General features: G+C 45.7%; 1 protein-coding gene and 1 long non-coding RNA gene across 5 annotated transcripts in view; one reads left to right on the top strand and one right to left on the bottom strand.

Annotated features, from left to right (window-relative positions):
- Ccdc162p overlaps positions 1 to 26,816 on the top strand; it is a 145,398-nt gene that overhangs the window by 97,125 nt on the left and 21,457 nt on the right. Inside the window, exons 30-36 of the mRNA XM_035440365.1 lie at positions 2,723 to 2,873; positions 5,599 to 5,694; positions 6,648 to 6,800; positions 11,781 to 12,013; positions 13,196 to 13,334; positions 14,316 to 14,436; positions 22,474 to 22,583. Of these exons, the coding sequence (XP_035296256.1) occupies positions 2,723 to 2,873; positions 5,599 to 5,694; positions 6,648 to 6,800; positions 11,781 to 12,013; positions 13,196 to 13,334; positions 14,316 to 14,436; positions 22,474 to 22,583 (1,003 nt within the window). The remainder of the gene's footprint in view (positions 1 to 2,722; positions 2,874 to 5,598; positions 5,695 to 6,647; positions 6,801 to 11,780; positions 12,014 to 13,195; positions 13,335 to 14,315; positions 14,437 to 22,473; positions 22,584 to 26,816) is intronic.
- LOC103160550 lies at positions 3,144 to 26,801 on the bottom strand. Of its 4 annotated transcripts, XR_004768452.1 has the most exons (6): positions 26,518 to 26,801; positions 20,902 to 21,040; positions 12,379 to 20,637; positions 10,903 to 10,986; positions 4,265 to 4,500; positions 3,144 to 3,633 (listed from the first exon to the last, which is right to left on the bottom strand). It is a non-coding gene; the product is annotated as an uncharacterized LOC103160550 (long non-coding RNA). The 4 variants fall into 4 exon arrangements; XR_004768451.1 differs by lacking the exon at positions 4,265 to 4,500; XR_004768449.1 differs by lacking the exons at positions 3,144 to 3,633; positions 4,265 to 4,500 and adding an exon at positions 7,401 to 10,134.

The following is a 26,816-nucleotide window of genomic DNA, read 5'->3' as shown; positions in this document are numbered from 1 at the left end:
CAAACTTTCTAAGACAATAGAGCACATCAGGGGCAGGAAAGTTAAGAGCACGTATTGATCCTGCATAGGATCAGAGTTCAGTTCCCAGCACCCACGTCAGGTGGCTCACACCCACCTGGTACTCCAGCTCTAGGAGCTCTTGACACCCGTTTCTGGCCTTGTAGGTACTAACGCTCACATGCACATGCCCCTCCCCCGCAACACACACACAGTGGTTTCAAAACTAAACCTGCAAAAGAAATCGAGAAAGAGAGATCATGTCAAAGAGTGAACAAGTAAGACTGAACAAAGATGGCCCCTGAAGGAGGGAGGAGGGGAGAAGGAGGGGAGGGGAGGGGAGGGAGAGCCCTGAGAACTGGTGGTAGAGATGAGTGGGGGTCATCGATAGGAGCATGCAATGGAAGAAGCTATTCCCAGTCACTCTGCTTTTGCGTTCGTGACTTGTGCTGAAATGTGTTTCTGTTCAAATGTTCTGCTTTCTGATGCCGTCATTTCAAGTAAGCATATATATGGTATATGTATATGGTGCATTTACCCTATATGTGCATAGAGAGACCTTGGAAAATTTAGGGGAAGGTGGGAAGCATTTCTGTAGCATTGGGACGGAGGTGATGGCCTGTGTGAGTTTTGTCGTTGTATTTCAAGCAGTTCCTGACTCAGTACTGTGAACATCCCTGGCACACTATGTCACTGCTGCATTTGCTGTGTTGTGCTTTCCACTGAGGGATCACATGGAAGTTAAAGGAAAAGGTTTATGTAGCCTTTAGGCAACCCCAATCTCCATCCTAAATAGTGTGTGGAGCTGGGGTTTAGCTCAGTGGCAGAGTGCATGCTTAGCATGTTCAGTGTCCACACACACACACACACACACACACACACACGCACACGCACACGCACACGCACACGCACACGCACCACCAGTCAGTATTTTATTCACCCTCTAAGTGCTCCACTATTAAGTTTATATGTCCCTACTTCTGCTGATGGCCAAAATATTTCCCTTTCCAATGCCACATCACTGAGTCACACATGGGTTAAAAGTGGTTGCCCTGGAATTCCAAGCCAGTTAGTTATGGTTTGCTTTAGTTGCCTCCTCTTCACCCTGTTGGTGAGGGAGAGATTCTGCTCTGGGGCTTGTGATGGCTGAACTGATGGCACCAAATACTGGACCAGATACGATGAATAGCAGTTTGTTAGTGCTGTGTCTTCACAGGAAGGAGAGGCCACATCCAGTGAACATGCCAGGACAGAGGGAGGCAGACTCGGCTGTGGAAGAGGGTGTGGTCCTCCCAGGTTACCAGGTCGGGGGAGCGGGGCATGATCAGTTTGTTTGCCTAGCTCCAAGGTCTGGCAGGAAGCAGCTGTTGCTCAGAGACAGTGGAAAGAGCTCTCCTTGATAAGGAGTGTGGGTGGGCGTGGGAACCTTATCCTGCCAGAAGGGAGAAGCTGCGGGTAGACTATTCAAGGTCCTTCCAGGTGTCCAGGCAACTCCTAACACTAGACCTTCATTTTAGAGCTCACACCACACCCTTCCCTTGCTCCTTCTTCTCAGAGGCAGCCTGGGCTCTAAGCCATGCTAGTGAGTGATGCTGGAAGTTAGAGAGGGGTGGCCACTTTACTCACCTCTGTGGTGGGCTGTCAGGTCCACTCCCACCATTCCACATCACCCGTGGACATTCACTGAGGGGACCCAGGCACTCCAAGTCTCCCTGACATGCTAGCCTCTGCTAGCCTCCTCAGTTCCATCAGCTGCCATTTCCCTCAGCCTGGCAAGTCTCCTTTCTCCTTGGTGCCAGAGAGTTGGACTCCGAAGAAGACATCAGTTCTCGGAGATACTCTCCCCCAAATTATCCCTTGTCAGCACTTTTCTTGGGCATCCTTTATATGTTAGAGATGTCTAGCTGAGATCTAGAAACTCTGTACTTAATTTTTTGTTGTTGTTGTTGTTTTGTTTTGTTTTTCGAGACAGGGTTTCCCTGTGGCTTTGGAGGTTGTCCTGGAACTAGCTCTTGTAGACCAGGCTGGTCTTGAACTCACAGAGATCTGCCTGCCGCTGCCTCCCGAGTGCTGGGATTAAAGGTCTGCGCCACCAACACCCGGCTCTGTACTTAATTGTTAATCTTATTTGCTTTGGGGCAGGAAATCACTCCTAATTATCCCATATGCCTCTCATTCTTGCTTACTTTATACATTTCATGTTCTAGTCTTAAGTGTTTGTGGTTCTTGATGTGCAAAGCTAAAATTTGGTTTTATAGATTTGAACTGTTGCTTCAGCTATTAACTTTAAAAGAGTTGAGCAGACATCTGGAGTCTTTGTTCTGGATCGATCAATGTGATTGATGCCCAGTTTGGCAGCCCCAGGTAGCTGATTAGTTTAAGTGAGTAGGAGCTAAAATTAAGTAAAATTTAAAACTCAATCCCTCATTCACAAGAACTTTACTTCAGGTGTCCAACAATTCCATATACCCAGCGCCTTCTGAACTTTCCACCTTCCTGAAAGTTCTATCAATGTACTCTGTTGATAGAAAGTATCAATTTCTCCCAGAGGGTTTTAGACTGTGAGAGCGAAGGGGGAGCTTGGATGGTGTGGTTGAGGGAGAAACCTTGTTCCTCTTTCAAAATATTCTCTTGTTTTGAAAGTTTCTCTCCGTTTGAAGAAAGTTCTGGCCTTTGAAAGCATAAGTAACCACACTAAGCAAAAACTCTCACCATATTTTGACAGGACATTTTTGGCAGCAGGAAATGCTCCGGCCCACCAGTCTGTGGCAGATGGTGTGTGCCATGGTTTGCCACCACTGAGCAACTGTCTCAGGAGGAGCATCTTTTCTTCACAGCTCAGCCTGCCCCAGCCACTGGATCCACGGAGCCCCCGGGTGAGTTTCACACGTGTTGTGTGGAATACTGGGGTGTTGGTCCTTCATTTCTGTTTGGTTTCCATTTTGCAGGGTCTCATACTCCAGTGGCCCTCGGTCTTCACTGGCCTCCCTTCACTCACACAGGGAGCCATGGGACTTGTGACCAGGAGTTAGTCCCAGCAGGGTCTTTTCTGCAAATGTTCACAATGGGATGACTGGGGGCAACAGGCTGATGCTCACAGCAGTCAGGGGAAAAAACAAAACAAAACAAAACAAAACAAAACCCCAAAGACTTGATCTTTTCTATTCAGTAAGTAATGACACAATTACAATGCATAAATAGGTCAGGCCCTGTGCTTTGAATTGCCCTGGTTACAATGTGTGTTATCAAATGTAATCCTACAAACTATGACTACTCCCACTCAGGCACATTAACCCGCTCTGCAGAGGTCAAAGTTCAGGAAAGCCAGAGATAAGACCTGTGAGAGAGTCAAAGCAGCATCAGGTTCCCAAAGCTTGTTACTTTCTACTGCCACAAACACAAGCCTGACCCCAATAAGCATCCATTATCACTCTCAGATCCTGGAGGCAGGAGCTGGGAACAGGTAAGGTGCAAAGTGCTGGCTCAGGGTTTCTCTGGAGGCTGAAGATCATCTCAGGGCATGACTAGAGAGGTTTGCTTGCAGCCTCATTTATCCAGCTGTCAGGAGATCCACATCCAAGGCTGTTCCCACAGTCTTCACTGTAGAACTTCCTCACAACATGGGAAATGGCTTCCCTGGAGCAAGAGAGGGAACCCGAGGTAGAAGCCTTGACCTTTGCATGACTGCCTTCAGAGCTGACACCCTGACTTCTGCCATGGTCCAGTCACGAACAGTAAACCATTAAGTTCAGCCATGTTCAAAGGGTCAGAGTCACTCCCTTCTCCTCCAGCACACCCCATTTTCGTTTCTTTTCTATTACATTTGTGTGTGTGTGTGTGTGTGTGTGTGTGTGTGTGTGTGTGTGTGTGTTCATATGCCTGCTTGTGTGCACGCATGTGTAAGGTCGGAAGACAATTCGCAGTTCTCTCTTTCTGTCTAGATCTGGGATCAAAGTCAGGTCATCAAACTCTAATAAACTCCTTTACCCAATGACCCCCCCCCTCTCTCTCAGATAGAGTGTCACATATTCCAAACTGATCTATTAAGTAACCAAATATGAACTCCTGTTTTTCCAGTCTCCACTACCAAATGTTACGATTACAGGCGTGTCCCCAGCCCTAAGTACAAACCCTATCTGCCGATGGAAAGAGTTTGTGTACATAAGCTTTAAAATCACCTTGCAAGTTTCCTACTTAAACACTACAAATGATTCAAGATTAACCTACTTCCTTGCTAAATGACAGTGACTTTTGGTCCAATCCTCACCCTCTTTTAGACCCACAGGACAGAGCTGGCTGTGACACTGGGCCTGCTGCTGATGTCTTTGGATGTTGCCTTGGATTAGGCAGGTGTGGGTGTCCTGGCTCACTGCTACAAATCCACCACAGACTCTACGAGGTGCCTAAGAACCAGGTCTAGAAGTATAGAGTGTGGCTCAGTGGGTAGTCTGCTGCGTCCAGGCTTTACATGGTGTCATAAGAAATACAATGTTCTCAGTTGTTCTGTAATACAGAGAAGACAGGGGTCAACTACACCACTGTAGCACTGGCCTGAGGTGATGCCTACAGTTGGAGCACAATGATGAGGAAGGACAACAGAAGGTCTCTAATATGGACCACATTTAACTAAGTTTACTTCTGTTGTTTAAAAACATACCCTCTTGTGTAACAATAACTCTTTCTCCCGGCTGCCTGGGTTCTGCTGCCGCTTTAGGGCCCCCAAATAGCACACCGAGTCTTATATTAGTTACAGTGCTGCTGGCCAATCACTAGGATTTCTTATTTGCTAGCTCAGTCTTAATTATCAACCATAACTACTAATCTACTTATTTTTATAAGGACTTATCTTACCAAGGATGCCGGCCTTATGTGTCCTCTCTTCCTGGGATCACATGGTGGCTCTCTCCCTTTCCTACATTTCCCAGAATCCTCCTTCTCTCCTAGTGCCACCTAACTTACTTCCCTATTGGTCAACAATGCTTTATTTATCAACCAATAAGACAAACATATACACAGAAGGACCTTCCCCCATCACTCTTGGTATTTATTGTATTATTCCAGAACTTCCTTTGTTTTGTTTCATTTGAGACAGGGTCTCACTGTCTAGCCCAGTGGTCCTCAACCTTCATAATGATGTGACCCTTGGTGACCCCCCCAAGCATAAAATTATTTTTGTTGCTACTTCATAACTGTAATTTTCCTACTGTTATGGCTGCAATGTAAACATCTGTATTTCCCGGTGGACTTCAGTGTCCCCTGTGAAAGGGTCTTTCAACCCCCAAATGGATCACCAACCACAAGTTGAGAACCACTGGTCTAGCTAAAGATGACCTCAAACTTGCAATCCTCCTGCATCAGTCTCTCAATGTATGCCACCATACCCCTCTTGTTCTAGAACTTTGAACACTGGCACCTCCTTGTTATACCGAGACCATCTCAGTAATAGTGCTGCTACTCCTCCCTGTGTTACTCCAATGAGAAGGTGTAATGAATGAACCATCTGAGGGGGCTTTGGAGACGGACACAGAAATCTTGCTCATGCATGTCTTCATCTGAGGGACGCATGAGACCATTGTCTCGTCTGTTGTTTGTCTCATTTAGGCATTTTCAATGTTCCCATGGAGGGCGTTTCTGGAAGACGGTGGACCATTTCCGGTTATGAGCAGCATCCCAAACACCTTAGAGTATGACATGCAGGTAGAGCTGTCTTCCCACTTGATGGAGAGAACTGAACACAGACTGCAAAGCAGGCTATCACCAGGTTCATGCTCTAGTCAGTGGTGATTTATCAGATAAATGAGAAATGAGTGTTTAATTATGAAGCTGTAACCTGAGGCAGCCAGGTGAGTCATATTTTCTTATTGTGGAAAAAATCATGCTCTCAGCATGATTGGCCTTTGCTGTAGACTCAGCTGTAGTTCCCAGGACAGCAATGACTAGAGTCACCGTCTGAGCCTCTTAGAGAAACTGCCAACTGACACTCATAGGCATAGGACACCTGACCTGGGATGGGACTTTAATTGTTCTATTTATCATGATGCTGCTTTCAATTGTTTTGAAAAAAAATTATGCTTTCTCATGATTAAGGAAACACCAATATATTTAAGTGTGTGTGTGTGTGTGTGTGTGTGTGTGTGTTAAAGCCACAACAAAAACTCAACTCTGACTTGGCTTCAGAATATGGAGTGGAGAGTTGGGGTGAGGCAAGACTGGCTATATATTGATGGATATAATTTGTTTGTACTTGTGTATGTTTAAAATCCTCCATAAGTAAAAAGATATTTTAGCAGTAAAAGCAAGAGGATTTAAAACAAAACAAAAACAGAGACAATAGCAGTTCACATTTAGGGTCTTTCTCCTGGTTTTTCCCCAGGGCATGCCTGTGTGGGTACTTTTACAGGAAACTGGTTATACCACCCGTTTGTGGTATCTGCTGTAAGGTTGGGAGATTTGCTACTTCTACACTGAAACCTAATACATTCAAGAAGGACTTTAATCTAGAAATATTACTCTGATTTTGGGGGGAGTCTTTTATTAGTTGAAAGGGTAAAGATTGTTAGCATCGTTGCATTTAATATTTTTCTTCAAAACCACTTATAAAGGATATGTAGGTCTCTTCAAAATGGGAAGGTAATTTTGTTTGTTTCTAGATGTGTCTTTGTGGACTGAGTGACCGTGACCGCAAAGTGGCCCACGTGGAGCTGGTGGGTGTGCAGGCGCTAATGGAAGACGTACTTCTGAGTGGCTCTCACGTGATCACGGATCATTCTCCTGAACGGCAAGCCACACAATACAATACACAGGTATTCTTAGCAAATGGGCTGCAGAAATGGCCAGTACTGTGTTACAGTGAAGGACTTCCCTCTTTTGAAAGGCAGACTAGAGGGCTATCATCCCCATAACTGCTCCCAATAGATGCCAGGACTGTGCTAAGGCCACAAAGCAGAGGCAGTGAAACGTGGAAGGCTGCTCTCAGGCATTTTCTTTCACATCGAGTCTTACAATTAAATTCCCACTTATTTACTTAAAAGGTTGCGGGTTTTGGTTTTGTCTTTTTGGTAGGGATGGGAGCGGAGAGATGGCTCAGTAGTTATGAGCCCTTGCTCCTCTTGCAGAGGCCCAGAGTTCTGTTTCCAGTACCCACCCATATTAGGTAACTCACAACCACCTGTAACTGTACTGATGTACACAAATGACATGGAGATACTAACACACATACACATGTATAATTAAGATACTTTTTTGTTTGTTTTTGAGACAGTCTCTCATGTCACTGGTTCTCAACCTGTGAGTCCCAACCCCTTTGGGAGGGTTGAATGATATTTTCACAGGGGGTGGCCTAAGATCACCAGAAATCACAGGTATTTATATTACGATTCATAATAGTAGAAAAATTGCAGTTGTGAAGTAGCAATGAAAATAATTTTATTGTTGGAGGTCACCACAACATGAAGAATTGTATTAAAGGGTTATGGCATTAGGAAGGTTGAGAACCACTGCTCTATGCAACCTTGGCTCACCTGGAATTTGCTAATAATATAGACCAGGCTGGCCTTAAACCCATAGAGGTCAGTCTCCCTCTGCCTCCTGAATTCTGGGATTAAAGGTCCATGTCACCACTCTCTGCCAATTAAAAATATTTCTTTTGACTTAAAATGCTTTTGAGGTGGGTCCTGCTGCATAGCCCAGCTGGCCTGCCCCGCCTTCCATTGTGCTATTTTTAAAATAAAACAAAGGCTGTTGGGAGTCATTGAAGCTCCCAAGGCAGACTCTCAGCTCATGCTTTCCTTGGGAGGCACTTATTTTAGCACTAGAGATGGGCATCCCAGAGTCATGCCAGAAGCCCCAGGTGAGAGCCTCAGCTAGCCTGAGGGTGCTAGACTGGCAGTGTTTCCTCGGCTTAACCTTCTGAAGTTCTAGGTACAAGAATCATTCCCCACTGTGTAAAATAACTCCAAACAACCCTTCATAGACTGGAAACCTGGAAGTGGCATGTTGGAATCAGTGAGCTAGCTGAACCCCTACCTAAAATGCCTCCTTGTCAGACCTCAGCTTTCTAGAAGCCTACTGTTGTGTTTCCTTGCTGATAGTCACTCAAGGACACTAATCAGTCGGCATGGCCTTTGTCTTTCTTTTCCTTGGCTCTGGGGGCGAGGGCTGTCCCTACTACAGCACAGACACAAGTTCTCGAGATTTGCTGGTAGGTTGATTTTCTGTTGAAAGTTTTCTTTCCCCTTTCATGGAGGCTTTGTGTGTCCAAGCATTTGCCCTCTTGCCCTCCACATAGATATACATATGTAAAAAGGAGAAGGTATGACATGCATGAGCACCGGTGCTCATCTTCCTGAGCCTGTCTTACCTTGTTTAATATCTTTCCCAGTTCCATCCATTTCCCTGCACATTGAATAATTAATTCTACTTTTTCTGTATATGTACCATGTTCCCTTATCCTTGCTATACCGTCAGAGCAACAAAAGACATAGCTGAACATAGATCGTATCTCTGTAATAGGAGATAGAGTCCTTTGAGTAAATGCCAACAGTGACACAGCAGGATCCCATGGAAATGCTGTTTTTAGGGTTTTGAGATGCCTCCACACTGGCTCTACCAGTTTGCCCCTAACAGTGGGTAAGTGTTCTCTTTCCCAGCAACCTAACACTGTTGTCATTTATTTTTTAATTGTTTTTCTAGACTCAGTTGCAGATTTTTTCAGTTTTAGTAGTGAATAATATTCATTAGTGAACGTTTAAAGCCAGTGTGGAACTCCACAGGCTGTTCAAACTGTATAGAAGTTTACTGAGACATACAGACTTTGATCTGGCTAAATCGCCGTATGCGTGTGTGTGTGTGTGTGTGTGTGTGTGTGTGTGTGTGTGTGTGTGTTTAATTTACAAGTTTTTTGTATTGGGCTTTAGTTTTTCAAGACAGAATTTCTCTGGGTAGCCCTGACTGTTCTGGAACTCATTCTTTGACCAGGCTAGACTGAACTCAGAGAGATCCACCTGCCTCTGCCTCCAGAGTGCTGGGATTAAAGGCGTGAGCCATCTCAACCTAGCTAATTTCCAAGTTTTTTTTTTTTTTAAAGCAAAGTCTATTAAAAAATAAAATGTTTAGAGGTAGCTACTCTTAACACAAACATATTAAGAAGTAAGTCTGATTTAATGATTTTGATTTTATTTTGATTGGTTTTACTCTATGATGTGTGTGTGACTGAGCCCAAACCCAGGGCTTTAAGCATGGTACACACAACTTCACTACAGAGCTGCATCCCCAGCCCTGGGATCTAGTTTCATTTCAAAGGATTTAGCTATTTATAGGAACAGGAAACACTAGAATCTTTACTGCCCTGAGCCAATCCCCTGAGCGTCTGTGGCAGGTATTGTGATCCCTCAGGGTCACTGTCTCCTAAACTAAAGGGGTAGATTGACTCAGAGTCTTTAAAATTGTGGATTAGGGAGGCCCACATTTCCTCTAAGACAGTGATTTTTTTAGCAGTGGGGACCAATCATGTGGTGTGCAGGCTGCCCCCTCCACATCTTGGCCTCGATGGATCCAATTTCATTTGACGAAAGGGTTCTGAGTATAAAACAAGAAAAGACATCTGAAGTGCACAGACTGTTTGCCAAGAAGGCTGCACAGCTGAGGGGTTGCTTGCTGTTTGTGGACCCTTCACTCCCCTGGGCCTGGATGTCAGTTCTTCACGACTGTCTCTAATCTGCTCTCTAATGGGCAGATACATCTTCCCTTAGCTGTGTGAATAACACTGATGTAGGCTCCAGTTACACCAGGTTGCTCTTCCAATTTCTGGTTCTGCTGTCTGAATGTTCTAGGCCACAGGATTTGCCATCTGGTTTGCAAAACAAAGCTTCCCTCTTGTTCCAGGAAGCAGCTGAACTCAGGCCCCCAAAGGTGTCTTTGAGCCTCTGGGTGGCCTTGGACTTCCTAGCACTCGCTGGCTGGCCTGAAACTGTTTCTTCCACATCCATTAGGGAAATACTTATCTAATGAAACATCCGTGAAAGAATGAACAAATCCTAATTTCAAAGGAAAACTGCAGGCTGAGGCAGGGAGGCTCATCACACATTTGTGACTAGTCTGAGTTGCAAAGAGTGCCAGACGATCCAGGAACACAAGACCCTGTATTGATGAATTGGTTAAAGTAAATTTGAGTATGGAACAGTAAATTAAATCAAAAGTTCTCCATTTTGCTTTTAAAGGATAGAAGGTATTAAATTCCCTGAGCTGGATTTATAGGTAGTTGTCAGCTAGGTTCAGTGAACCCAAGTTCTGTTTTCTGATTCATAAAATGGGAAAAATCCCCACAGGAAAGTTACAGCTCCACTATGGAGGGTGGGGAAGACTTCAGTCTCAATCATATTAGGCATGTTCTTTTCTTTTTTAAAAAAAAAAAAGCTTTTAAAAGATCTGTTTACATGTTTGAGTATTTGCTTTTATGTATATTTGAACCTAGTGCCCAGAGAGGTCAGACCCCCTGGAACTGGAGTTAGGGATGGTTGTGGGCTACTTTGTGGGTGCTGGGAACCATAACCAGGTCTTCTGGAAGAGCAGCAAGTGCTCTTAACTGCTGAGTCATCTGTCCCCACTTCATATTTTTAAGATTTATTTTTATTTCTATGTGTGTGGGGGTGTGCCACCTTCTACCCAGGGGATTATGGTGGTCAGGAGAGGGTGAGTCTCTGAGATGGAGTTATAGGACATCGTCAGCCACCTGACATGGGTGCTGGGAATTGAACCTGGGTTCTCCGGAAGAGCAGCAATCACTCTCCAGTCCCTGTTACACACTTTCTCTCCTTTCCCCCTTGCCTCCCTCTCTACCTTTTTTCTATTTTGGAAGATTCTGGTGTTTGAAGGAAGAGGCTCAAAGCCAAGTGTGGAGTCTCATACCTGTAATGCTAGCACTTGGGAGATGGAAGCAGCATGCTTAAGAGTTCAAGGCTGTTGTCTGCAACACAATGACTTTGAGACCTGCTACATGAGACAAAATAAAATATAAAAATCAATGGTTCAAGATGCAAACAGGAAGCAGAGTCAGAGCTGTTTCTATCCCGTCTACTTGCAAGGATATTCAACTATCTGGTATAGGCGTAATTTTCTGTTCTACCAGCTCCCTCCCAAATAACCACACAGAGACTTACTATTAATTAAAAATGCCCAGCTGATAGTTTAGGCTTGTTTCTAACTAGCTCTTATAGCTTAACACATATATTTTTACATTATATATACATATGTGTATATATACAGATTATATATTTGGTTTTTTGAGACAGGGTTTCTCTGTGTAACAGTCCTGGTTGTCCTGGAACTCACTTGTAGAGCAGGCTGGCCTTGAACTTGGAGATCCACCTGTCTTTGCCTCCCAAGTGCTGGGATTAAAGGCATGAGTCGCCATTGCCTGACTACCCATAATTTTATTAATATACATTTTACCATGTGGCTTTTACCTCTATCCCATTTTTTTGTGTCTAATTCTTGAGTCTGGCTGGCTTCTCCTAATGACTCTGGCTCTTCTTCCTCCCAGCATTCTCTCTGCCCTGAAAATCCTGCCTAGCTATTGGCCATTCAGCTTTTTATTAAACCAATCTAGTGATTTATCTTCACAGTATACAGAAAGATTATTCCACAACAATCTGGGTTTTTCTACACATACTACAGGCCTACAAACCATTTCTCCTGGATGTTATTTTGCATGGGTACATATAAAAAAAATTATCCTGTCTTAAGTCATGGTTGACAAAGTATTTCTGTCCCTGTCATGTTTTCAGTTAGATTGGTCCAAACGTCTAGGACTCTGCCCAAGTCAGTTGGAAAGTCATGCCAAGGCCTCAGCGTTGCTGGAGGGCCCGTGTGAGGCAGTGATGCCCTTTGCTCTGCTGAAGTGCTTCCTAGTCCTGTGGAAGCAACTGGAAGTGCTGAAGGAACACTGGGGCCGACTCAAGCTTCAAGGCCAGGAGATCAACTCTGCCCCCCTCCACAAACAGTTCTCAGAGCTCTATGAGTGAGTACTGCTGAGACAAAAACAGACAAAAAAAAGTCTGTTTTTCTTTTTTTGTTTTGTTACCTTTTAAGCTATGGCTATCCTATTCAGGCTAGGCCACAAGAGTCGAAATTCTACTAAAGAACTCAAGATTCAAAGGTTGAGGTAGAATCCTGCTCCCCAGAAAGGCTGAATAGCAAGCAGCTCACCTAGCTCACCGAGAAGTCCTTGTTCTCTTATAAACCTTTCTCTACCTGGCTCCTCCCTACAACTTCCTGTCAGCTAGTTGCTGACCCAGCCTCCTGACCACAGCTGAATTTTATTAAATCAAACACATCTTTGAATCAGTAAATAAATGTCCCAGAGAATAAACAAAAGTAACACACCTTATGTTAATATTCTACAGCTCATGTCAGTGAGTAGAGCCTGGAGTTCGAGGTTCCTCCTACTTCATTGAGAGAGTCAGACCCAGATTCTGGGGACACCCAGCTCCACTGGGTCAGGTGGCAGCTAGTAACAGTCTCCGAAGCAGTGGTGTAAGGAAACTCTATTCCACATTAGCTGTGAGGAAGAGCTAGATTCCACTCAACTGTCCTGCATCTTCACTTACTCCCTAAAGCCTTTGGTCACTTGGAACTTAATCATATTAAGTGGCCCCACAATGCTGACAGTGAGGTTTTTTTTAGCTCATAGGGTAGACTATTGCTGCTGCTTGGGACACCATAGCCCCAGTGCTAAGCCTGCATGCTTGAGGTATTATAGCCAGAGGGTGGCAAGGCACATGTGGCTTAAGGCCTTAGGTCCACAAGGTTACCTGGACCTTGGCTACACACATCATCTAGGATGACTTAGCTGGCAGGAAAGTCGTGCTGTCCTGCCATGTGTCTGTTTCTTAGCAAGCCCAGGCCCACTCCCCCAGACCTCACCGAACTTCTCTTGGACACATCCCAGAAGTTACTGAGTCAGGTTCACTGTTAACTAGAAATGAGAAGATGTGTCAACGTTTTGCAGCATGGAGACAGAAGTTATATGTACTCGGCAGAAAAAGGCCTCGGTATCAAATATTGACTAAAGGAGTGCCAGATTCAGTGGCTGATGTGTCCCTAAAGGGGTTGGGTCACAGGAAACTGAAAGTGACTGGCAGAGAAATGGAGTGAGAGGAAATATGTTTATTTGTTGGTTTCTGTCTCTTTTATTTCTTAGAGCTGACATTTTCTACCCCAGCATGAAGGCTTTAGCCAGGAGGGTGGGCAAAGAAGATGAATTTGAAGAACTTATCATAAGAAGCCAATCTATTCTTCCTCCAATGGGAGCCTCGGAAATTGAAATAAAAGCTCAGCAGGTACACAGAGCTCTTCAGTTTGCCTTTGAAAAGCTGCCTTGCTGCACTGGTACTGGCACGTAAAACAACAATAAACACAAATGGTGTTTTCTTCCTGCTGGGATGGGGGAAGGGCACTCTTAAAGGTTGGAGTAAGCCAAGAAGTACCCCCACATCTAGGTTCTTGTTATTTTCATTGTCCTCAAACTCACATGCTGCATCATAAGGAGCATAACTAATATGATCCTAAATATAAAATCAAGCCGGTACGCATCCACCTGGAAATACTGAACAGAGTATTTCGAAGTGGTTTTTCTCATAGAAAGAAAGTACAGTTTTTGCAGTGGCTCAGGTAGTGTGCTGAAGAATCTTCACCAGCCATTGCCCAGCTTTATCAGGGGACCCAGGACCTGTGGCTGTCCAAGCAGAGAGGCCACTGAGCAATGGGAAATGTCAGTGTGAACTTCTACACCTCTGAGCCAAGCACACAGTCTATGCTCCCAAACCCTGACTCTTCTGGAGTTCCTGCGTTCCTCCCACAGGGAAGCGTAGGCTCCACAAGCATCGTGCTAGAGTGGGGCTCATAGCTATTGGAGCGAGTCATCTTGATGTATCAGCTTTAAGTCTTCCCATGACGTCCTCCTTGGCATCTAAATTGGCTTTCCAACTCTTATTAAAGCAACAGCTCATGAGATTCCTGGTGCCATTTAGAGACCATCAAAAGGCATGAGATCACTTCAGACATAGAGTGTTTTGTAGAATATGGTAAGAGAGGTTATAGTTTATAGATCAGGATGAGGGCCTTAAAAAAAGGTGTGGTAGAAAAGAGGGATGTATTGATCCCCAAGAAGAACTCAAGATCCCAAAAAGGCTTTCTTTCCAGAGAAACAAGCTGAGGGAGAGGGCAAATCAGAAGCTCGTTTATTAGTATTGAACTTGGGAGCCCAGTAGATAACTGAATTGCAACGTGATGCTTATTATCTCAATTTATGCTTATTCCAGCTCCAGAAACTTCTGGAAAGTTTAGAAATTCATATGATCCAAGAGGTAATGAGGAAAGTTAGTAGAGAGATGACCCTTCTTCTATCAGAAAAATCCAACAAGGAGCCTACCCTCCCAACAGGTAATGAGTGCTTGTTTTACTACTTGAAAAAAATTAACATTTTTTTTTCTGATTACAAAGTGTCAGTGATGGTGGGGACAGACATTGTCCCATGCTACCACCAAAAACCTGAAAAGTTTCCTTTTCTTTTAGGGACTTCTGCTCAAGTAAAGACAGATTCTTGCCTTCTCTGGACAAGTCAGGGGGAGCCAGTCTGAAGCAGAGCTGGAGTTTATTAAGAGAGTTATATCATATTTAGAACGGGGCATAACAAAAAGAGGCCCGGAGGAAGAAGGCTAACTCAACCTGAGAGCTTGGGTGTGGATCTGTTGGGGAAGAAGTCACAGTTCAGTATCGTACAGTCACCATGGACACTGCTCTGTGGACAAAGTTTCTATCCCTCAGCCTTTTAGTCCCAAATAAACACACAGAGACTTATATTAACTATAAGCTGTCTGGCCAATAGCTTAGGCTTCTTATTGGCTAGCTCTCTCTTAAGTATTAGCCCATAACTATTAATCTGTATATCTCCACCTGACCATATTTTACAAGAGAAGGCCCAGCCATCCTATGTTCCCAGTAGCTACATGGTGTCTTGCTGGCAACTCACTCTCTGAGTCTTCTCTCAGAATTCTCCACATATGATCATAGGGTGGTTCCTGTGGATTGAATAGGGCCACCACTAAATAGGTAAGACCGTAGGGTCAAGGGCTACAGGGGGAAGGTAAGTTTTTTTGTTTTGTTTTGTTTTTTTACTATGAACAAGGGGTTAGTCTTGTTTTATGACATTCCAAGAAAATACCTGGGAAAAAAGAAGACTACACTGGAAGGCCACACAGACTCAGCTCCTAAGCATGTGTGTCTTAACAGTCTTCTCTATGTAAAAGGAGTATTGTCTCTATGGAGTAACCTTCTCAGTAAACCTTCCTATTTTGCTGGGATTCCACAGAGAACATCGGGTTCCCTGGAGCTGGAGTAAGAGGCAATTGCGAGCTGGGAACTGAACTTGAGTAAGTGACTTTAATTGTTGAGTTGTCTCTTCCCAGCTCCTGGAATTCTCACTTCTCAGCTGGTTCGAGAGCAGCCTCATCCAGACTCTAGAATGAGGGGTGCCCTTCCCTTTCCATGTGTCTTTCTGTCCTGACCGACACATTATCCATGAACCTGCATTCACAACAACAGCAGCTTGCATTTGTAATCCCCTCACTAAGGAGGCTGAGATAGGAGGATTGCCAGCAGTTTGAGGCCAGTCTGAGCTTTATAATGAATTCCAGGCTAGCGTGGGCTGCACAGTGAGCCCCATCTGATCACACACACACACACACACACACACACACACACACACACACACAGGTTGGGGATGTAATTCAGTGGTAGAGTACATACAGTGCACACAGAGAGTACATACAGGGTCCTGGTTTTGGTTCCCAGCACTATTAAAAGCAAGCAAATCATATATAAAATATCATTTTACATACTTGATCTACAGAAGAGTACCATTACTCCTTGGTATGTTTCTTCCCACTTTAAATGCTTTGTGAGTGTTTGATTTTTGTTTTGAGGCAAGGTCTCACTATGTAGCCCAGGCTGGCCTCAAACCATTGTCCTCCTGCCTCAGCCTCCTGAGTGCTGGGAGATGCTTGGCTCAGGATATGGTACCTGGGACTGGTAGCAGCTGGGTCTCCTGCATACTAACCCTGAACTGTGTGGGTGGAGTCATGGGTGCAGTTGAGGTTTCCTTAACCCCACACCCAAGGGAGTGTAAGATTACAGCAAGAAAACACCCAGCAGGATAGGAGACTTTGGAAGAGGGAAAGCTTCTTATTACATACTTGCAAAGAGACTTTGCTTTTTTGAACAAGTGTCCCTGAAATTTTATTGCAGCAGGTTCTGTGGATTGTGGAGACAATCAAATATGTATTCCTAACTCCTAACAATTCCACAGAAAAATCTAGAACCTTTGACCTAGGGAGGAACTGTCTGACTGGCAAAACAAACTAGGTTTTCCTTCGCGAGGCCATGTCCACCAGAGTGTTGATAACAACCTCATCCTCACCTATGACATCACCTTTCTTTCTTTCCTCATTACCAGGGTCATTTTATTAGGACTTTCAAGTCACTGAGTTTCATAAACAGAGCTTTGGGAAAGGCTGTGCTATGTGCAAGCTGACCACTCCCCCAAGGGCGGCTCCAAATGTCACCAGAGAGTGGAGTGTGACAGAGCTCCAGTTACGGAACACTTCACCAGACACAAAGATCCCTTGTTTGTGCTGTGTACTGCATCCAGGTGGCTCCCTTCTGAATCCTAGCAGAAAAGCCACAAGCCCTGAGCAGGTGCAGCCACCTTCCAGGTTCAGACGGTTATCCTGATGACACCCTGGGGTGAGGGCAGGGCTCAGGGAAGCAGGCTTGCATTGTGGCTGTGCTGCCCTGGCCAGGGAGGTGGGGAGGTCAGCTGGGCTTCCAGGGAGCCTTGTGTAAATGCCAGTAGGCGGGAAGCAGAGGAGCAGAGTGGAGTTATTCTGAACAGTGGTCAAGTTGGCGTTAGTACATCACCCTGGCTAGTGTACTACCCGTTCTGGTGAGGCCCCTGTTTAGATTCCGTCCTTACAAGAATTTAAAGCTAAGTGAGTCTGGGAATACAGCTCAGACTGTTTGCCTAGCATGTGCCAGACCTTAGATTCAGTCGTCATCAACACACACACATAAAGTAAAAGCCAGGACTTTTGGTGTGGTGATTGCTTCTGTTTTTGTTCTGTTTTGGTTTTGGCCTTCAGTCCGTGGGGGGTCTGTCTCAGCATGGCCATCTGGGTCAGCTGAGTTCCCTAATGCAAGCAAGTAGGTCTGCACTGTGTACCCCCGATGCTGTGAGTGTTTCTCCAGTTTAGTCTGCAGAATGGGTGTCACTCTCATTCCAGGGCATCAGAAGCTTGGAATCTCCACCCACCTACAGTTCATTTCAGCTACAGTGAGCAAAGCTTCCAACCAGCAGCTTCTGCTCCAGAGAAACAGCAGTTAGTGGTTAGCTTTGACACTACAGTCTGGAGCTGGTAGTTTCTCAGAGGAAGCTAGGATTAGACAACATTTAGAAGCAAAGTGATCCTGCAGGGTTAGCAGAGGCTCCAAGGTTTTCCCTCAGGGTCTTTTCTATGGCCAGACCAGGATTTGCCTTTGCACCAGCCAGAGAAGGCTTAGAGTAAAGTGCTTGCAGAGTAGGCGTGACTCAAGTTCAGATTCTCAGCACCCATGTAAAAAGACAGGCCTGGCTGTAATTCAGCACTAGGAAGGTAGAGACAGGGGATCCCTGGAACTCATCCAGGCAGCCCAGTGGGAGACCCTGTCTCAAAATATAAGGTGTCAACCCACACACACATGCATGCACCAAAACCCTGGAAGATTTTTCTCCGCCTTTCTCCTCCTGTCTCCCTTCCACCTTGTCTTCAGAACTTAACCGTTTTATTCATGGTCTCCAGTTTGTCAGGGAAGCTGTGGAAACATGGTATCCACATCTGATCCTGGTACTACCTCTTGACAGCTGAACTAGTTGTCTCCTCCTACCTCTGCCGCAATCTTGGAGCCAGCAGTGACTACAGACACCTTGATTCTGCCTGAAGCTTTCTGTGCCAGACACAGGCTCCCTGAATTCAGAGAGGCCCTGCCACCTCTATCTTTGACACTTTGGCAATAAACTGATTTTAAACAGATTTTCTAATTTTCCCTTAATAATAGGAAAGCCAACAGTCTCCAAAGTGGAATACATACAATATACGCCTCTGTGTGTGTGTATGTGTGTGCATGTCTGTCTGTCTGTCCTTTTGTCTGTCTGTATCATCCTTTGGAGATGCAAACCAGCAGAGTATGGATCAGTCACAACCTTTGGCCTGGTTTTGTCCCTTTTGATCATTGTCTGTTCCAAACCTGCTTATGAAGGTTTTAGTTGTCATTGAATTTGAGTAATTTCATTCAAACTCATAAGCCAGTAAAGTCAGAGTATGTACAGAGGTCTGTTGTTTCCATAAAAACCAAGCTGATTTGTTTAAACTGTGATACATCTTGCTAATAGAATATTGTTAAACACTAAAAAGAAACAAGCTAGGTATGGTGGTGCACACCTTTAATCCCAGCACTCAGGAGGAAGAAGCAGGTGGGTCTACATAGTGAGTTCCAGGACAGCCAGGACTACATCGGGAAACCTTGACTCAAAACAAACAAAGGGCAACAAAATAATTCAACAACAACAACAAAACCCACCCAGAATTTTGGGGCTGGAGTGGTAACAGTGACTAAGTGGGAGTACTACTAATCCAGAGGACCAGAGTTCAATTCCCAGCACCCACCTTGGGGATCTGACACCTCTGACCTCCATGGGCACCCACATACACACATACACATAATTTAAAAAATTAAATCAGTATTAAAAAAAAAACAGGTGGTGCCTTTAATCCCAAAACTCAAGAGGTAGAGGCAAGTGAACTTCTGTGAGTTAAAGGCCAGCCAGCTCTACATACCAAGACTGTGTAGGGAGATCATGACTCAGAGAGAGAGAGAGAGAGAGAGAGAGAGAGAGAGAGAGAGAGAGAGAGGAGAGAACAATGAACAATGATGCTCCTAGCCCAGGGCATGCTACAACCACTCTTGCTGCCCACATTTAGAGTGGATTTTCTGCCCTCAATGAACCTAGTCTAGAAACTTCCTTATGCACACACCCAGAGGTCTGTTTCCTGGGGGATTCTAGGTCCTGTCCAGCTGACAATGGGTAGTAACCATGGCAGTAAGTTTGGAGAACTTGGAAAGCCTTGTGTAAATCCTCCCCTAATCTGGACCCCAGAACCTTTACTGTATTGTTATCGCTGTCCTGTCCACAGAACAATGCAGCACTTGGGATATTATTATTTAGGGCAGCAGTTTGAAAACCACAGGACCGACATGCTCTTCCCTCCTGTGCCTTTCAAGCTTGCAATTGTTGCCCCCTGGCTGTTGGGGAGGGAGGGGGAGGGAAAGGAGGAGAGAGCACTTCTGCCTGCAGCTTTCCCAGGGACCACTGAGATACCCCAACCAGGTCATGTGGGGGAAGTGTGGTGCTTCAAGCTAGGTGCTTCTGAGAGAAGGACAAAGGGGAAGTGTCTTGGCCTTGGCCAACTCAAAATCAAACTTTCCTTTAGTCAGGGGCAAGGGGCAGAGAAAAATATCATCACTGAACCGAAGGGGTGCTTCCTCCCTCTCTCCCATTTCTGAGCTTCTGCTAAAACTGTGACTTCAAGGCAGGGGAGATATCTCAGTGGTTAGAGAGCTAGCCACACAGATGGGAATTCCCAGACTCATGTAAAGCTGGGTGCTGCCACACACAGTGATCCTAGCACATGCCTCCAGAAAGACGAAAGGTAGCCTGGAATATGCAATGGGAAAAAAATCAAGCAAAGACCCTGGTGCAAACAAAATGCAAGGCAAGGAAGGGCCAACACCTGAAATTACCCTCTGACCTCTATTCCGACCTGCACTTACACTCACCATATCACACACACACACACACACACACACACACACACACACACACACACACAGACATACACACACACAGAGGGAGAGACAGAAAACATATTCCCTCCTGCTGCTTCATGTTGAAGACACCATGGCCACACACATGCACTGAGAACAAGACAGATGTGGAGTTTGGCTCCTCTTTGCCAGAAATTCCTTGGATGGCTTCCTCTCTCACCCTGGCTCCAGCCTGTAAGTCCAGCTGTGTGTCTCAATTTGAACTCATGTGCAGGGAGACAGCTGGCAAATCCTCCGGCTCCTAGGAAAAGGCTTCTCCTTAGCTGCAGCCAGAGATAACCCCAAACTGGTCCCAAGCCAGAAGTGTGTGATGGATACAACACCTCAATGGTCCTCTGCCACACAGCACCCTGGGAAAAGCATCCAAGCTCCTATTTGAAAAGTTTTCCATGATAATCACCAGCTCTGTCTGTTCCATCAAAGTTTAGGTTTATTAAAGCCCTATGCATCTTTAGGAACGTGGACTATGATTTATAGTTTTATTATGCAAAGTAGCCATCTGTGGGAGAAATGCAGAATCCCATTTTCAAAATCAAGAAGTCTGCTGGGTCAGTAGCAAAGTCTATAAATCCTAGAGATGTGACCATTTCTGGGCAGATGGCAGTGGATATTTGCTCTTGTTCTTTGATCACCCCATATATTTTGGACAGTGGCAGGGAGTCTCATCTGTAAGGAAACGAAAAGCCACAGCAGACAAGGTGAAACAGAGGAGGGAGCAGTGGGTCTTGGCATCCCCAACATATTCACAGCTTCTAAAATTCCTTAGGCCCCAGTGTAGAGCGACATGATCTGGCTTATGCTCTATTGTAAATGTGTGTGCATGTATAAACATCTACACGAGAGCACATAAGCATGTGCAGGCCAGGGGACAACCTCAGAAACCATCCACCTGTTTGTTAAAATAGGATCCATCACTAGACTGGCACTCACCAACTGGCTAAGCTAGATGGTCAGTAAGCCTTGGGGATCTGCATGCTTCCATCTTCCTGGCAATGGGCTTACAAATCATGTTGCCACACCCAACTGGCTTTCATGGGTATGTTCTCAGGACAGAACTGAGGTCCTTTTCCTGTAAGGCAAGCACTGGACCATTACTAGTGCCAATTCTCCAGCCCCTGTCTTGAAAATATAAGTGGCCGGATGCTGGGTATCTTCTGAGGCAGCAGTGATGGATTTGATGCACTGTGGAGCATGAGAAAAGAGCAGTCCTTCGTGACCCTGGGCTTCTGAATGAACAACTGGGAAGATGGAAGTTCTATTTTTGATATGGGGCAAGCTGGAAATGGAGTCATTTAGGGAGGAAACACTGGTAACTTGATTATGCATAAGTTAAGTTTTAAGTCACATTTAGAATAAAAAAGAAGTTAATCCAAACCTGAGATTATTATATATTATTATAATTATAAGTCAGCTGTGAGACGACGAGACACCAGGTGAATATATGAATACACAGAAATGAGTGAGGCTGAGTCCTGGGGCACAAGGGGTGTGGAGGAGGAGGGCAGAGCACAGTGAGCTGGGAAGAAAGCAAGGCTGAAGGTATTCAGGTGCTTTGAAAGGGGAAGCTTCCCCAACAAGGGAAGCTGTGAACTGAGCAAAATGCGAGGGCCGGCAAGTCAAGTCACTGGCTTTAGAGGAAGTTGTGGGCATTTATAATAAAATCGGTTTCCCCAGACTTGTGGAAGTGAAAACCAGGCAAATGTGTTTGAGGGATGACATTGCTTTCTGGGAAATCTGCCGTGAAAGGTGCAGAGTAACGAGGTGGTAACTGGCAAGAGCAGAATCCGGAGGAGGATTTGAATAAAACAGGGAAGATGGTGTGTGTGCTGCTGTGAACAGTCCCGAAGGAGGGACAATAATGATGGAGGAAAGACAGGGAAACTCCTGGAGCCATGGCTCTGAGTGGGTTACTTTTATATCCATTGTTCTATGCCTTGCCATTTTCGCTTCATAACCCAAAGTGGTTTTGATCAATACCATCAAACTCTTCCATCAACATTGGAAGAATGTCTTTCTGCAAACAGTTGCATACTACTCCATTGGGAGGGTTTTCGCAGCTTCTGCTACCATAAGAAACTTTGCTCTGAACAAGTTTGTGTGTGTCTCCTCTCCTAAGCATCAGCTATGTTCCTTGTTAACTTCTGATTGCTGCATTTGATTGAAATCATCATGCAGATACAGGGTATTAATGAAGGCAGACATCATGAAAGAGGATAGTAACATAGTAGCAAAGGATTTCTTCCTGGGTTCTGTCTATAGCAACCATATCGTTCACTGGTTCTCAGAGGGACTTCCCCAAATATTTTTATTAAGAACCTTGTTAGATATTTCCCTTCCTCCATGCTCCAGAGGGTTCTATGTTCTAGTCTGCCTCCTTCCCTTCCCTGCCGACATTTCAAAGTGGCAGACTGTTGTGTTGGCGTTGTCTGGGAGCTGTGGAGTCATGTCCTTGTTGCCAGTCTGTGTTTTGTGATGCCTGTGCTGATCTGTTTTGTTTTCTAGACCTTTGGAAACACCAAGTCATGAAAGAAAACTTCTCAGTTGTGAGACCCCAGATAGTTGAGAGATTTGTACAGAGACTAATGGAGAGTTCCCAAGAGGATGGACCCGAGGTAGGCATTCCAAACAAAGGGCTCTGCTCCCTTTAAACAGGAGCCCATGGGAGGAAGGCTGCCATTTAACACACCCCGGTGCTCTCCACTCTCCCTACTGAGGCTGAACTCAAAATGACCACTACTCACCACCACTGTAGTATGAAAAAGTCTAATGTCTGTCCATCTTGGAGTAATCAGGAAATGATCATTGGCTAACACCAAGTTTGGTCCAATGATTAAAGACAAACTTGGAACTTTTGCATGAGTTGATTGTCTTTTAGCAGTTCCTGTTGTTGATTTGTTAGTATAAAAAATTAAAAAGAGGAAAATCAAAAAGATCTATAATACATCTAAGTAGGAAACATTATTAAAGTTTACAGTTTGGAGGAAAGGCCTGCAGCCCAAAAGGTAAGAAATCATTCACACCCAACTTCCTCTCCAATGGAAGTAGCACCAATAATTTTATGTTTATGTCCTTTCAGAAAATATATCTGAACTCATATAATGCCCTAAACTGTAATGTTGAACAGTGCTTACCCTTGGCCAAAAGTGTTTGCTGAAATCAAAAGAATCCATTGACAAGGCAAGACAAGAGAGCAAACACAAGTATTTGAACACCAGTTCCAGGATCACTAGCAAGTGCTTAACATAAAAATCACCTCCACCCAACCACTAAAAAAAAAAAAAAAAAAAGCTGTCCTGCTCAGCATGGTGGTGCACACCTGTAATCCTAGCACTCAGGGGGCTGGGGCAGGTAGACTAAAAGTTCCAGGCCAAGGGCCAGCAAGATGGAGCGCTGGGTAAATGAGTTTGCAGCCAAACCTGGATGACGGGAGTTCCCTCAGTGGACTCACATGGTGGAAGTTGCCACATCTGACCCCCACACAAACACCATGGCATGCTCACATGTATATGTACATGTGTGTGTGCATGACACACACATCACACACACTCACACACGCACACACACTCACATGCACTCACACACTTACACACACACACACTCTCTCTCTCTCTCTCTCTCTCTCTCTCTCTCTCTCTCTCTCTCTCTCTCTCACACACACACACACACACACACAGATAATGGAAAGAGGGGTGGGGGAAGAGTTCCAGGCCAGGGGCCACTGAGATGGCCCAGTGAGCAAAGGTTCTTGCTACAAAGCCTGGTGACCTGAGATTGATCGCAGAACCCACACAGTGGTAATAGAGCACACACTCCAGCCGGTTGCCCTCTGACCACACAGAAACAGAAACATACTAATTAGTCAGTCAGTCAGTCATAAAGACAGACAGACAGACAGACAGACAGACAGACAGACAGAGGAAAGGAAACAAGAATTCCAGACCATCAAGACTCTGTTTTATAAAATTTGGTAAATAAATAAAATGTAAAACTTTTTTAAAATCTGTATTGGCAAAATGTGCTCAAATTTTTTATAGTTTTCTTCAGGTTTACATTTTTTCTTACGTTTTGGGAAATGTTCCCATAATTTTATAATAAAGACTTTGGTCCTTAATTACGAGGTAGAGAATTGCCAAGCATGGTTGGGGATGTATGTCCATGCACATATACTCACTTAGCTCTCTGTTACACTGAAGCATTGTCCTGTGTGCTGATGAGCGGCTCCATTTTCCAATATGTAACCCTGACTGGCCTCCAACCCACCATCCTCCGGCTTGCACCTCCCAGCTGCTGGGATCACAGGCATGTGCCACCACCCCCAGGCAAGGATGACATCGTGTAGGAAAGAAATGTAGGATACAAAGGTAGGACAAATCCCTATCAGGTACATTGGCAACTCAGGAAATGCTTGGGGGTGGGGGTTGGTGACCACTTGGTTCCTCTTAAGTCCACATCCGGGAGACCACCAGCCTCTTCTGCTCTCTCACAGGAGCCAAGAGCTCACTCACAACCAGACTGCCCCTGCCCCAGGTGGCTTATGTCTGGTCAGTTGCTGTTAAGTTGTATTTGGCCTTCCCTGACATCTTCACCTAGATCCTCTGTCTCTGGAGACCCATAGTTCATGGTTCTGACCCTGACAGTGAGCCTCAGATAGCCCAGGCCTGTTTGAGCCCTCACTGTGGTGGGTGGAGTCTCTGCATGGTTCAGCTGGCGGCTTGCTCATGTAAACCAAGTGGGTGCATGTCCGTTGGACCCTCCGGAACATGGAAACGGAGCTTTCTTGAGCCCCTTTACTGGTTTCTTCCATGCACAGTGACTGGGCAGTGACCTGGGGTCCTCAGACTACCAGCCCTCTCCTATCCAAGCCACCCCTGTTCCTTTCCACTGTTCAGGAGGCACACACTTGCCATTGTGGCCAGTCTCCTTTGCCTGTTGCCTGCTCGGCTCACGGTGACCTTGGGCTCGATGTTTCTCTTGGATTACTGCCTGGAAGCGTGCTGGGTTGGGCCACCACATCACTCCAGTGCAGTGAGCTGTGCCCTGGAGCTCGAAAGGTGTACTCACTGAGCTACTGCCGCCCCATCATCTGCCTTGTTCTTATTCAATTTGGTCCATTCTGTGGACCTCTTGAGAGCTTTACAGATCTGCATTTTCAGCATCTGGTTGCTCTTTCAGCCTGCTCTGAGGTCATTAGTAGTGGTAAAGACAGGACAATCCCCAAGGCCCCAAGCTGCCTACACTGGACCTCCCAGGCTGTGCAGCTGTCTCAGACTAGAGCATCCATGAGCCAGGGGCATAGGCAGTTCTTCTGCCATGCTGCCATGCTCTCCCAGTCCTCTTCTCAGGCATCCCGCTAGAAGCCAGGGATGTTGTCTGCTCTATTTCCTGAGAAAATCAGGTCAATCTGGCAGGTGTCTTTTTTTAAACTCATGTTGGTGTCTAGTCTCTTTCCAGTTTCTAGAAAACCAGCTTCTATCCATCACTGGTTCTAATATTTTTCCCCTTTGAGGCAGAGTTGGAGTTTATTAAAAGGGATTTTTAAATGTTTTAGTACAGTTATTTATTTATGAGGAGAGGGTACATGGAAGCCAGAAGGAGACTTCCTGACTGAGGTGTTGTTAGGACCGAATCTTCAAACACAAGGAGGAACTGGCAAAATGAGAACAGGCAGGGGACAGAAGGCACAGTGGGGTGTGGGGACGACACTCAGGATAGGGTTAGATGTGGCCTGTGTGCCTAGTGGCCCTGTGTGCAACCCTTGGGAGTCAGTCCCAGTAAGAACACACCAGCAGAAGTGGTGTTTTAGAAACCTCCAAAATACTTTTGTGCCTGATACTAAACAAATTGTGTTGGGTGTGGTGGCACACTCCTATAAAGCCACTGGAAACAGAGTGAGCCCTGGCACCCAAGGGTCCTCACCCAACACTGGCTTTCTTGAAGAATCAGAGCACAGGGCAACCTACTGTTCTTCTAGCCAACACCATGGTCATAGTCAGTTTTGGGTTTAAATGCTGCTGCTGCTGAGTGGGACCAGTCCAGAGGAAGGTGGTGGTGCCTACTGGGAAAATCTGGGCCAATGGGGGTTAGTGGGAGGGTGAAATCTGTTCCAGCTCCCTCTATACAGAGCAGGAGGGACATTTGCAGTGACCTGGAAGGTAGGGGTGCAGCTGAGGGTCCCTGGGAGTGCCAGCAGAAGCCCTGGGGTTCAGCATCTGCTATTCAAAAGGCTTCATAGGCTCCTCCCAGAGTGCTGAGTGCATGTGCAGGAACAAAGTATGACTGAAAGCCTTTCCTCCTCACCAGCAGCCACAGCACCCATCTCAGACACGCTCCCCTCCCCACGCCCTCATCCCACCCCTGCTTTCAGATCATTCTCAAGACTGTGCTTGAGCTGAACTGCTGGAGTGGATCCATCTATCCCACCTGCGGTCCTGTCCCTTTCCTGCACCCCCCGTCCCTCTGTCCCCCCGTCCCGTTTCCCCCCCATCCCCGTCCCCCCCACACACGCGTGGAGCCTCCTCTAGCCAGTCTTGGGAAGTGCTTACTTACAGGCAGAATTCTGACAGCCCTCACTTCCCTGGTCTCCCTGGTGCCATCCAAACTCACCAAGGCCCCTTCTCCCTGCTGTGGGAAGCCTCTGCTGCCTAGGGAGCCCACAGCAGAGGGCCAAGGCAATTGCATTCTACCAGCCCATATCTTCAGAGGTTACGGTGGCAGGAAGTTAATCTGAGCGGCCATTGCCCTTTTAGAGAGCTGGTGGAGGCCTTTTTGGCTTGTGCTCACTCCAGGCAGAATTCCCAGGCCAGTAAGGGATGAGTCATTGGGGCTGGCCTCCAGTGTGGCCTGAG

This window comes from Cricetulus griseus, chromosome 2 (assembly GCF_003668045.3).
Source record: "Cricetulus griseus strain 17A/GY chromosome 2, alternate assembly CriGri-PICRH-1.0, whole genome shotgun sequence".
Taxonomy (NCBI): Eukaryota; Metazoa; Chordata; class Mammalia; order Rodentia; family Cricetidae; genus Cricetulus; species Cricetulus griseus.
The sequence above is the reverse complement of the archived record's forward strand: the minus strand, read 5'-3'. Positions and strand labels throughout refer to the sequence as shown.